The sequence below is a fragment of the Typopeltis vanoorti genome, chromosome 11, assembly GCF_054136105.1.
Source record: "Typopeltis vanoorti isolate ZY-2024b chromosome 11, IOZ_Tvanoo_1.0, whole genome shotgun sequence".
NCBI classification, from domain to species: domain Eukaryota; kingdom Metazoa; phylum Arthropoda; class Arachnida; order Uropygi; family Thelyphonidae; genus Typopeltis; species Typopeltis vanoorti.
In genome coordinates this window covers 137,317,623-137,331,017 of record NC_143559.1, presented here as the reverse complement: position 1 = coordinate 137,331,017, position 13,395 = coordinate 137,317,623, and the positions used below count along the sequence as shown (strand labels likewise).

The 13,395-nt window shown below is 38.4% G+C and overlaps 1 protein-coding gene across 1 annotated transcript in view; it reads left to right on the top strand.

The window, feature by feature from the left end:
• The window catches only part of LOC150102100 (uncharacterized), a 116,685-nt gene that overhangs the window by 26,919 nt on the left and 76,371 nt on the right, over positions 1-13,395 (top strand). The window contains exon 3 of the mRNA XM_090399973.1: positions 6,082-6,222. Within this exon, the coding sequence (XP_090256099.1) occupies positions 6,082-6,222 (141 nt within the window). The remainder of the gene's footprint in view (positions 1-6,081; positions 6,223-13,395) is intronic.

Here is a 13,395-nt window from a genome sequence, read left to right as displayed (position 1 = left end):
AATTGAGTGATTGGGCAAGCAAATGGGGGTGTGAGTTCAATGTTGCAAAATGTAAGGTTTTAAAATTTGGAAAACAAAGATGGGATGCAGAATTTATGCTTGGTAAGAATATATTGTTGGAAGTAGAGGAAATAAGAGATCTGGGAGTGATAGTGGATAAGGATCTAAAATTTAGGGGTCACATCGCCAAAATTGTGAAGACAACACAAAGACTTCTGGGAATGATGAGGAGGACACTGACGTGTAGAAGTAGGGAGATTCTTGTTCCATTGTATAAGGCTTTGATTAGGCCACACATGGACTATTGTGCCCAGATTTGGTCACCTGGTTTTCAGAAGGATGAGGAGATGTTGGAAAGGGTCCAAAGGCGACTGACTAAGGTAGTTTCTGACCTCTGGAATGTCGAGTATGAGGAAAGATTGAAAAGATGTAATTTGCAGAGACTAGTGGAGAGAAGGAAGAGGGGAGATATGATAGAGACCTACAAGTTGGTAAGGGGTTGCTATAGGATCAATGGTGGAGAAGTTCTACAGCGAATAGTGGGAGATCAGGGGAGAACCAGAGGTCATCCCTGGAAACTGTATAAAGAGGGTGTGAGTAGGGGAGTGAGAGGCAGGTTTTTTTCGTGCAGAGTTGTGAATGATTGGAATGCCTTGCCTGAGAGTGTGGTGTCTGCAAGGAGTTTGAATGTGTTTAAGACCCGGTATGATGAGATGTGTGTGAGATAAAAGGACCTCCTAGATGAGTCTTTGACTCCATGAGGTCTTGTTTAATAATAATAATAATAATAAAAAAGCTCTAGCTACGGCACTGGATGATGGGCAGATTATTTGAGAATATAATGTCCAGTAAAAGTGGGTTTTAATCTGGCCATCATGCTTATCAAAAAACAGAAATTATAAAATGTCTAATCCAGAACATATTAAATGTTAAATCCAGAACAACAAAGAATCAATAAGTCGAGTTCCAATTCCATATATTTCCGGAATTTTAGAACCAATTTCAAGAATTCTGAAGAAATATGATTTAACAGCCACTTATATCCCTATTAACAAAATATCCACCATTTCCCCTTCTTCTAAAGATAAATGCTCAACTATGTCGCTACCTGGTGTATATCAAGTTCCTTGTAACTACAATCTGTAGTATTTTGGACAAACCGGATGCTCTATGGAAAAAAGAATACATGAACATCAATCGTACATTCTTCACAACAAATCCAATAAGTCTTGATTGGGACTATACTGGATAAAGACACAACATTCTCTGGTCCAAGACTCGCCTTCTACACAGATGTCGCTATAAATTCGAACGCCTATCCAAAGAGAGTGCTGAGGCTCTACTTCAACGCCCTAACTTGAATCGAAATGATTGCCTATCCTTATCAAAAATATGGGAAAGTTTAATCTGGATAACACACTAAGGTTTTTTTTCTTTAATTGAGACCTTATAATTCTTACAGTAGCCTATTGTTATCTTTAATTGAATTTATAAATTATGATTTTTATATTAAATTGTGAATTAATACCTATAATTTATTCATCACTCTGATGAAATTTACCTCTCTTTAGTGCTTAGCAATGTAACATCACGCGGCTCATTATACTTTTGAATGATCAATTGTTTGTATTCCACCTTGTAAACTGTTCCTATCAAGCCACTGACGATAGGCTGTTAATTTCAGACTGAAATATTTGGCAAATATTAAAATATTATTGTGTTAATGTGTTGATAATTCTTCATTCAACCATGTTTCACTTATTCCAATGATTTTGGGATGAATAAATTCAATCAGTGAAATCATTTCATATCTCTTATTTCTACAGTGATCTAAACCAAAAACACTATTACTTTCAGAACCCCAACTGGTACCCTCATTTGCCCAAACTGTGCATCACATCGTTCCGGGATCAAGGGTTAGGGCCGACCTCGATTAAAATGGACTGATAACATCAAAAAATGGACAAATTCCTCCCTTTCTCAACTGACATCAAGAACAAGAGACCGAGACGACTGGAGGAGGCTAGAAAGAGTATCACCTACCAGCCATGAATGACCCAATGGTTCGTTTAGGACTATGGGAGAAGAAGAAGATGCATCACATGGCTCTTTCTGCCACAAGGATGGCACTTATGCGACACATACTATGCCAGAGACTGCAAATTCTTGAATTCCCTACTGTTTGATCTGCTTTGGCTCAAAATTTCCCTACAAAATCAACCCACCCTCCTCATACGCTTTTCTTATCATTCTCCAAACTCCATCAACTACTCTGACCTCTTCAGAGTAGTTGATGGAGTTTGGAGAATGATAAGAAAAGTTGAGAAAGTTGGCCTCTCTAAAGCTCAACTTTCTTCTCTAAAGCTCAACTTTCTGCAGTTGAAATACTTTAATATTGAGGTGATCCTTCTTGGGGATTTCAATGTCCACAACTCATATTGGCTTCTCTTCTCCAGTTTCACTGACCAAGCAAGCTAGGATGCTGAGGTGTTTGCCATCAGCAATGACCTATCTGAGATCATCAATCTTCATACTATAATACCTGACAACCCTCCAGAAATAATAGAAATCATCGTCAAAGGACTGAAGGCTTTCATCCCCTATTTCAGTTTAAATTCTCAGCCACCATTCCAGCCTTGGTTCTCAAATAAGTATGGCAATACTAGAAATGAAAAAAACCTCTACGTACCACAATTGGTTCAAGACCTAAACTCCAGCTACCCTCTCTGCTTATACTGCAGCCCACAATAGTTGTAAAAGAATCTTCACCAAGTCCAAGTCAGACTTTGAAAGAGCCAAATGCTGCAAACTTGCTTCCTTTCCAAATGGCAGTCTCTTTCTGGTCCCTTGCCAAGGCCATTGGTTGCAACTTTCGTCCACCCAGGATTTCGCCACTTTCACATCCCGATGGTACTGTAGTCACCTCATCAAAAGACAAGGCTAACTTATTTACATCAGTCTTCTCTTCCAATTCCTGCATTAATGACCTGGGCAAAGTTCCCTCCAATCCACAAAGAATGACTCACTTCATTTCTCGTATAGTCTTTAGATAAAAAGAAATCTGAAGAATCCTGAATAACTTGAACACCAACAAGGCATTTGGTCTTAATGGTATCTCACTTATTATGTTAAAAAATTGTGACCCAGAACTAATACCTGTCCTGTATCGCCTCTTCAATATATCCTATTCAACTGGCATCTATCCAACAACATGGAAACAAGTACACATCCAGCTCATCCCAAAGAAAGGTGATAAAAGTCAACCAAGGAACTACTATCCAATCAACAGCCAACTCTTGAATTACGTGTCTGTGGACCATCACTCGTGATCTACAGCTGATCTTGCTTTCATCACCCACCTATGGACTCGAGCCATGGAGAAATTTGAGGAAATTCATGTGATTGCCCTCGACGTTCAAAGGCTTTTGATCAAGTTTGGCATAGGGTCCTACTCACCAAACTGCCATCATATAGTCTGCCTTCCCCACTATACAACTGCATCGCAAACTTTCTCCTGGTTGCCCAATATGTGTAGTGGTGGACGGTTTACTCTCCTCAGATTTTCCCACCAATGCAGGAGTACCTCAGCGTTCTGTTATTTCATCTATTCTCTTCTTCTTGTATATAAACGACCTGCTCTCACAGACTTCCAATCCTATCCATAGCTTTGCTGTGGATAGGATTGGAAGTACACAGTACACTCGATTCCTCCATTTCATTCAATAAACCTGTTAGTGTTCAAGTATTAGAATCCTCATGATCTATGATGACCAGAAACATGAACTCAGATCTCCTAGCTATATCCCAGTGGGGCAAAGACAACCTTGTAAACTTCAGACCAAAACTCAGTTCTGTCTGATATCTTGCATGAAAGAGCTCACACCCTTCCCTCTTATCTTCAGTAATACTGAGATATCCAAACAACATCGATTTCTCTTCTTGGACTGACCTGACCTCCATTCTTTTCTGGCGCAACCATATTTCAACTATAGCATCTGCAACCACCAAAAACCTTGGTGCACTTTTTCGCACAAGACACCACTTCACACCTTCACAGCTTCTATACAAAGCCCAAATCCACTCAGTCATGGAATACTGTTCTTATATTTGGGCTGGTGCACCAAAATATTCTCTTAGATTGCTCAATTCTATCCATGAGACCATTCCAGTTAATGAATGATCCGTCTCTCATAGACGTTCAGTTTCTGCCTTTTACCTCTTCCACAGATACTTTCATGTACAGTGCTCTGCTGAATTGGTCACTATTATTCCTCCACTATCCTCCAAAATCATTAAAACAAGAGCCACTGCTAATCAACACCCTTTTACAGTCCATCTTGAAACTCACCGAACCAACTTCACTGCCTCCTTTTTCATTTCATCTACTTGTGTTCTTTAGAAAAATTTCTCCTACTCGACCTTCCCCGAAGATTACAACTCTCAGCTGTTCAAGCAAAATGTGAACAGACTCCTCCTTTCTTCTATTCCTCTTGCCTATACACTGCACTACTCTGATATAGGTCTCGTGGACACTTATCGTGTGTGAAACAGATATAAAATAAATAAATAAATAAAAACAAAAAATGTCTGATACTTCCGGCATTTGTAAACAAACAGTAGTTCATTTTTAGATCTATAACCAGTGCTACTCAAGCCACTTGTTGGGTGTGATTTTCTCACCACACCTGCCCTTGCCCAATCACGTTTATCACCACTTACCAGATATATCTGTTCAGTCTCAATGTCCCCACCTATATCGCAATATACTCCATCTCCATACACACATTCACTGCTACTTTCAGCATCCACCATCTCTATGGCATGTCTCCCTGTCCACCCGAGTGCCCCCCCCCCTCATTTCCCTGTTCCTCTTGCATACCCCATATATTGTATATAAACTATAAACTATATATGCTCCCTATAACTATTATTATTATTATTATTATTACGGGTATCTCCATGGAGTCAGTAGACTCATCACGGGAGACCCAAACTAGCAAAACAATATCTGTCATATCTCTTCTTGAATTCATTTACAGATGAAGAGCTCACAACTAAGTCAGGCAATGAATTCTGCTCGTTCACCACCCTCCAGGCAAAAAACCTTGTTCTGACACCTTTGTTAACCACACTCTTCTTTAATTTCCAGAGATGACCTCTTGTTCTTCCATCACTATCACACAGCTGAAACATTTCCCCTGCATCAATCCTATAAAAACCTTTCAGTAATTTAAGTGCTTCTATCATATCCCCTCTTCTTCGCCTATCAACCAATCTCTGCAATCCACAAGCTCTCAATCTATCAATGTAGGGGGCATTTTTTATATCACTCACCAACTTGGTCACTCTTCTCTGAACCCTCTCCACAGCCTCCTCATCTCCAAGGAATCCAGGTGACCAGACCTGAGCACAGTAATCCAAATGTGGAAGTATCAATGCCTTATAAAGGGGAATTAAAACCTCTTTATCTCTGGATGTCAGTGTGTTCCTCAACAACCAAGTAATCCTATGTGCAATCTTGGACACTTTAGCAATGTGTCCTCTGAACTTCATCTCCCTATCTACCAACACCCCTAAGTCCCTAGCTTCATCAATCTCTTGGAGTACCTTTCCATCAATGTAGTACACAGCTGGTAATCTTTTAATCCCAAAATGCATGACTTTACACTTTTCCACATTGAACTGACATCCATTATCTTTTGCCCATTTTACCAGCTTATTTAAATCATCCTGCAAACTTTCAACATCAGCTTGATTTTTTATTGCACTACACAACTTTGCATCATCAGTAAACAACTGAATATCTCCCTTTAAGCCATTTCCTATATCATTTATATACAAATTAAACAACATTGGCCCAAGCACAGAGCCCTGAGGCACACCACTGGTCACCTGCCTCATTCTGGACTCGGCTCCTCCATACACCACCTTATGATATCTCTCCCTGAGCCATTCTCCTATCCATATCACCAACTTAATATCCATTCCCATCTGCTCCAATTTGCATAATAGTGTTCTATGGGGTATCCTATATAAATTAATGTGTATGTTTTATTGTTTTATACTATATTCTTGCTTTAGGCTCTTACAAGTACAACCAGTGGGAAAAAGTTTCTTGTCCTGACAATTATTACTGTTGTGATAATTCATTTTGCATCCCTAAAGCATGGATTTGTGATGGAGTCAAAGACTGCAAAGAAGGTTCAGATGAAATTCATTGTCGTAAGTAAATTACTACTCATATTTAATTATTATTATTATTATTATTATTATTATTAATTTATTCACATAATTGATACACAGTCAAAATGAAATATCATTTAAACAACAATTTCACTGGTAATATAGAACAATTCAGATTCTCCCCAAGAATCTAGGAAGTCTGTCAGGTAGAGTCGTAAAATATGGACTGTCCCAAGTAATGCTGTATTTGTAGATCATATGGAGTCACTTCATTGATGTTTAATTGCTGTAAATAGTTGGATAGCTTCTTTTAAATTGCACCAAGTTCACCAATAACTATTGGGATGATTTTGGTGTGTTTAAGCCACAGCAGGCCAACTTCGATTGCCAGATCTTAAAATTTAGCATTTTTTCCCAGTTCTTTATTGTTAATGTTGTTATCGGTACTGCAATATCAATAGTCCAAACCTGTCGATGTTCAATAATTGTGATGTCAGATCTATTGTGCTCCAAATGCCGACCAGTTTGTATTCTAAAGTCCCAGAGAATTTTTGCTGTTTTGTTTTCCAGTACTGTTTCTATTTTATGCTGCCACCAGTTATCAGAAGTGGGAAAGCGATATTTTTTGCATACATGCCAATGAATTATTTTGGCCACTTGATCAAGGTGGTATTTATAGTCAGTTTGAGCTATCTTGCTGCCAGCACTGATTAGATGTTCTACAGTGTCATCTTTCTGATCACATAATCTGAATTTCCTTTTATTATCGATGTTCAAAATTTTTGCTTTTATTGTATTAGTTTGTAATGCCTGTTCTTGAGCCGCTAGAACAAATCCTTCTGTTTCTTTTTTAATATATCTATATTATAACCATTGTGATGTGTTGTTCACATCAGTTTTCTCCTCAGTATAAGAAATTGGCCATGCAAAGGTTTATTTTTCCAGTTCTCATATCAGTTATTTTGCTGTTCAGATCGCATTTGTTTCCTGTTGCTTCCTAATGACCCTCTTGTGTAATTGCTTGAAGCATTGGCTCAGAGCTATTGTCAATGTAACTTTTTAAGCTACTTTCTTCTTCTTCCACAATCTGCCTCACTTGCAGCAGACCCCGTCCACCTATTCTCCTCAGTAGGCACAATCAGTCAACATCACTTCGTGGATGTAATGCATGGTGCATAGTCATTACTTTTCTAGTTTTGCAGTCCAGTTTGTCCAGGTCTTCTTTTGTCCAATCTATTATGCCAGCTGTGTATCGGATCATATAGCCCAAGAATTCGTTTACTCTAATTGTGTTTAATCCGTTTACTTTTGTTTTCTGAACATTTCTAACTCTTTTGGTGTATTCTGCTGCTGCCTGTTGTTTAACGTTCGAGTGGAGAATATCACTGGCTTCTAAAATTCAGATATTTATAGTGTTCGTCAGCTAAAATTACTTTTATATAGTCTTTTGGTCAAAATTAAAATTGCTAGTGTCATTAATTTTTCCTCGTTTAATAGATAAAATTGCACATTTATCTAAATCAGTGGTTCTTAACCGGTGTTCCCCAGAATTGTGTTTAATCCGTTTACTTTTGTTTTCTGAACATTTCTAACTCTTTTGGTGTATTCTGCTGCTGCCTGTTGTTTAACGTTCAAGTGGAGAATATCACTGGCTTCTAAAATTCAGATATTTATAGTGTTCGTCAGCTAAAATTGCTTTTATATAGTCTTTTGGTCAAAATTAAAATTGCTAGTGTCATTAATTTTTCCTCGTTTAATAGATAAAATTGCACATTTATCTAAATCAGTGGTTCTTAACCGGTGTTCCCCAGAACACTTGTGTTCCGCCGGTGAAAGATGTCACATGACACAGTTCCGAGTGTAATTGGCTACTCTGATCCTAACAACTGAAGACTGCTATGCGCGTTGACTTCTAAACCAATAGAATATTGTTTATTTTCAAAGAAAATAAATCCCAAATATTATAAATATTATATCTATGCACTGTTTTTTTGCACAGAGAATTCCTAGTTTCAGAAACATTACTGTCAATGTTAAAACCTGTAATAGACCAAGATGGGAATATGGTAAATTTCATCAAGTCAAGACCTTTAAAAGCATGCCTTTAAAAAAATAAAAATTAAAAAATGAAAAAAAACTTTGCGTATTCATGGAAACCAAGTACCAATCTTTGCTTTTGCACACTGAAATAAGATGGTTATCCAGGAGTAATGTGCAATTCTGAATTTTAGAACTTAAGAATGAATTATTGGCCTTTTTTTCAAAATGAAGGTATAGATGCTTTTGTAAAATGTCTTCAAAATGATATTTGGTATGCTAGATTGGCATATTTAGCAGCTGTTTTTAATTACTTGAATAGCGCTAATACAAGTATCCAAGGGAAAAATGAAAATATTTTGACATCCATTGACAAATTGTCAGCTTTTCAGAAAAAAGTGTCTCTTTGGAAAAACCGCATATCAGAAAAAAAAAATACAGTAGTTATGTTTCCTTTGCTCCATAATAAAAAATGTAGAGGGAATTATTTCTGTTATAACAGAACATTTAATAATATTGAAAGAAAAGATTTCAAGTTACTTTCCTTCCTTAAATACACACAGTTATGACTGGATAAGAAATCCATTCTCTAAAAATTCTCTAAAAATGAAATTCTCTGAAATAACTCTTGAGGAATTTTTGATTTTTGCCCAAGCCGAATACCCAGCTTCCTCCACAAGAGCAGTGAAAATTTTGTTACAATTTTCAACATCATATTTATGTTAGCTCGGTTTCTCAATACTAACCAATATAAAAACTAAAAAGCGTGAAAGACTTAATAACATAGACAAAGAGTAGCTGTATCACATATTAGACCTGATATTGCTGAAATCTGCAAAAGCCGGCAAGCTCAAGCATTACATTAAAATGAAGTTCCATTTTTATAAAAGGCAAATCCATGCATATTTTTATTGTTAGTTTTATGACCCTTAGGCTTTTGGTGTTCTCCACATTTTTTTATAATCAAAAGTGTTCCGTGACTGAAAAGGTTAAGAACTACTGATCTAAACCATATTCCATATTGATGTCCTCACTGAAAATATGAACTGTTCTCAGTAAAGAGTCTATTTGCTGGGCCGATTTTCCATATAACTTCAAGTCATCCATATACAACATATGGGAAATTTTAATATTATATTTAGGAATTTCATATCCAAGTTTTGTTTTCTTCAAAATCATAGACAAAGGTATCAAAGAAATGTTAAAGAGCAATGGCGACAAGGAATCACCTTGGAAAAGTCCACGTTTAATGCTGATATCTCTGAATTGTTCATTATTGATTATTAAAGTTGTTTACCATTATATCCTAGTAGCAGCCAGAAACGAACATATGTTTTTGCTCATTCCAAATATTTGTAGTGATTTTAGGATCTAGGAGTGTGGGAGGGAATCAAATGCTTTCTTATATAATCTATCTATGCCATGCGATCCTAAGAATATTGTCAGGTGCCATTGTTTCGGGCCTATAAATAAAAGGAAGGAAGGATGGAACAAACTTTCCACGCCTAGTAAAAGTGACTTGCGACACGGTGACAAGCACATCAAAAATAATAACAGCAATCAACAAGTTCAAAGACACCTATCCCCAATCATGCATATGTGCACAACCAGACTTATAATTTGCACAAAGGGAACAAATACGCCAGCTTCGAAGACAACTCGAAGAAAAACGTCAAAATGGTGACAACAGTTGGACTACAGGCAAGATAAACTGGTGAAAAAACCAAGTGATGCCACTAGCAGCCACCATAGAGACCAGCATGCAGGCACTGCATAGGAAATGTGCAAGACCCATGTGGTCCAACATATGACTCATAAAACCCTACACATCCACTTCACCAACATCCGTGACCTAAACTCCAACCTGAATAGTGTCCACTACCACCTACAGTCTACCAAACCCCACCTACTTCCTGGTAGAAACTCAATCTCACCTCCTCCCCCAGCACCACTTATCTCAACCTTCCAAACTACTCACTCTTTAACAACTTTCATCCTAAGGGTGGGGGAGCGATAGAGATAGCAGATGAATTGGACTGAGTGGGGAAGGGATATTTTCAACCAAAGAAGGTCAAAGTTGGGTGATTCTAGGTTGGATACATCCGCTCTGACATACCTTGCCAGAGAGCATCCAACCTAGAATCACCCAACTTTGACCTTCTTTGGTTGAAAATATCCCTTCCCCACTCAGTCCAATTCATTTGCTATCTCTATCGCTCCCCTAACACAACCAACCACCCTGAGCTCTTTAATTTCCTCTCCCTAAAAATCGACTTTCTCCAATCCCACTTTCCTAACAGCAAAATCATCCCCTTAGGAGATTTTAACGTCCACAACACTAGCTGGCTTTCCTCCTCCAGTTATACAGATCTTGCAGGCAGAGATGCTGAAACATTTGCCATCACTAACAACCTTACACAACTTGTCCAGATGCCAACCAGAATACCAGATAATCCAAACCTCTCCCCAAACACCCTAGATCTCTTCCTCACCAATGACCCCTCCAAATACACAGTGAAAGTAGTGAGCCCCCTGGGCAATTCTGACCACAACCTAGTGCTTATCTCCTCCCCCATGCAACAACGTTTACACAGACACCCCCATATTTAGCACTGTTATAGTTTGGCACCATAACAGTGCCAAATGGGAGAGCTTCCGCAACTTCTATGCTGCATTCCCATGGTTGGACTATTGCTTCTGGCCTTCCAACCCAAACATATGCACCGAGCTAATTACCAAAGTAATCCTCACTGGCATGAATACATACATTCCACACAGCACTGTGAACCGCCATTCCCTAACGAAACCCTGGTTCTCCAAAAGATGTGCCAGGCTGTAGAGATGAAACACCAGACATACCACAACTGGCTGAAATCAAGAACCTCATCCTCCTTCAAAGCTTACACCGAAGCCCATAATAGATGCAAAAAATCAATCAATGCTTCCAAAACAGAGTTTGAAAGAGCAAAAAGCAGGAAACTAGCAGCCTATCCAAACGGCAGCCGAGCCTTTTGGTCTCTCACCAAAGCAACTGGCTGTAACTTCTGTCCAATACTATTCCCATCCCTATCATACCTAGATGGCTCTACTGCATCATCATCACCCACAGAAAAAGCCAATCTTCTGGCTTCATACTTTGCTTCAAATGCATGCATAACTGACGATGGTAAATGTCCCCCAACCAGACACCCAACATACAATGCACCCTATATCCTTTTGCCAAGATGAGATCAGAAAAATACTGCCCAAATTAGACACAAAAAAGTCTCCTGGCTCTGATGGCATTCTCCCAATTGTTCTGAAAGTTTTTTCTCCAGAACTTACCCCTATCCTATGTCACCTATATATACTCTCTTACTCCACTGGAATCTATCCCACAAACTGGAAATTGGCCTATATTCAGCCCATTCCCAAGAAGGGTGACAAGTCACTGCCATCCAATTATCATCCTATCTCGCTTACCTCAGGCCTGTCAAAAGTGATGGAAAAAATCATCAATTCCCAACTCCTACACTATCTTGAAGACACTCACCAAATAAATGACCCCTAGTATGGATTCTGCCACTGCCAATCAACAAGAGATCTACTCACACACGTCAACCATCTCTGTACAAATGCTATGAAGAGGTTTGGCGAATTTCAAGTAGTTGCACTAGATATCTAGGGTCTGGCACAAAGACCTACTAGGCAAACTACTATCATTCAGTCTGACCCAGGACTTCTGTAGTTGGATTGCCAGCTTTCTGTCTGGATGCACATTGTGATAGTGGACGGCTTCCTATCCTCTCACCACTCAATTAATGCTGGGGTCCCACAAGGTTCTGTTTTCTCACCAACCCTCTTCCTACTATATATCAATGACCTACTGCAATTGACCTCCAGCCCAATACACAGTTTTGCAGATGACAGCACACTTTACTCCTCGCTTGCATTTGATAAGCCTTACCCTTCACAACTCACCTCAACCTACAGAACATCAACCACCACCACCCTCAACTCCAATCTCCAAGCCATCCTACAATGGGGTTCGGATAACCTCATAAAGTTCAATGCCAATAAAACCCAGTTCTACTATTTCCCATAAAAAAGAACCATTTTTCCCCAGTATCCTTTTTGACAATACCCAAATTTCCAGACAGTCTGAGATCTCACTTCTTGGAATCACCATCACATCAAACCTCTCCTGGCATAAACATATCACAACCATTGCATCCTCAGCCTCAAAAAAACTAGGATTTCTCATTTACGCAAGACGTTACTTCACCCCCTGAACAGCTACTAACATTATACAAATCACAAATCTGTTCAGCTATTGAATACTGCTCCCACATATGGGGTGGGGCCCCTAAAAGCTCTCTCAAAATGCTCGACTCAATACAGAGTAGAGCAATTAGACTTATCAATGATCCATCCCTTACCAACTCTCTACCCCCCCCACTTTCACACAGACGTATGGTCTCTGCAGTATGTATATTCTACAAATATTTCCATGAGAAATGCTCATCTGAAATAACATCAACAATTCCTCCACTCAGTACAAAGCTCATTGGAACATGTGCTGCTGCACAACATCCCTTCACAGTACACCTAGAAACAAACAGAACAAGTTTCTTTTCCTCTTCCTTCATCCCTGCAACTGCTGCACTGTGGAACAGTCTCCCACCTGCTGTGTTTCCCAAGGAATACAATTTAAAGTCATTCAAATCAAATGCAAACAAATTCCTCCTTTCCCAACTCACTACCCATACATGGTACTAATGTACTATAGGTTGACCAACTAATCTCCTGTGTATGGTAGGGTTACCATTCATTGTTTTTCCCGGGACAGTCCCATTTTTTATAAAAATGTCCCGAGTTAATTCCAAAATTCTCTCTTTTTTAAGTATTCTTCAGGTAAAAATGGATAAACTGATTTTATCTCGTTTTTAGTACCAATTTCTATTACAATGTTGATAATAATAAATATTATTTATTTATTATTTATAATAATAATCATTAGTATTATAAATAATATAACTAATTAATAATAACTAATAGTAATTAATGGAGATGTTCTTTTTTCCCATGCTTCTGTTATAATGTATCTTACTTGATCAATACTTTGCGTATTATAATTTTTGTTGTTTTCTACCCCTGTAATGCCGAAACATAAGAGTGCAGTATTAATGATAATAT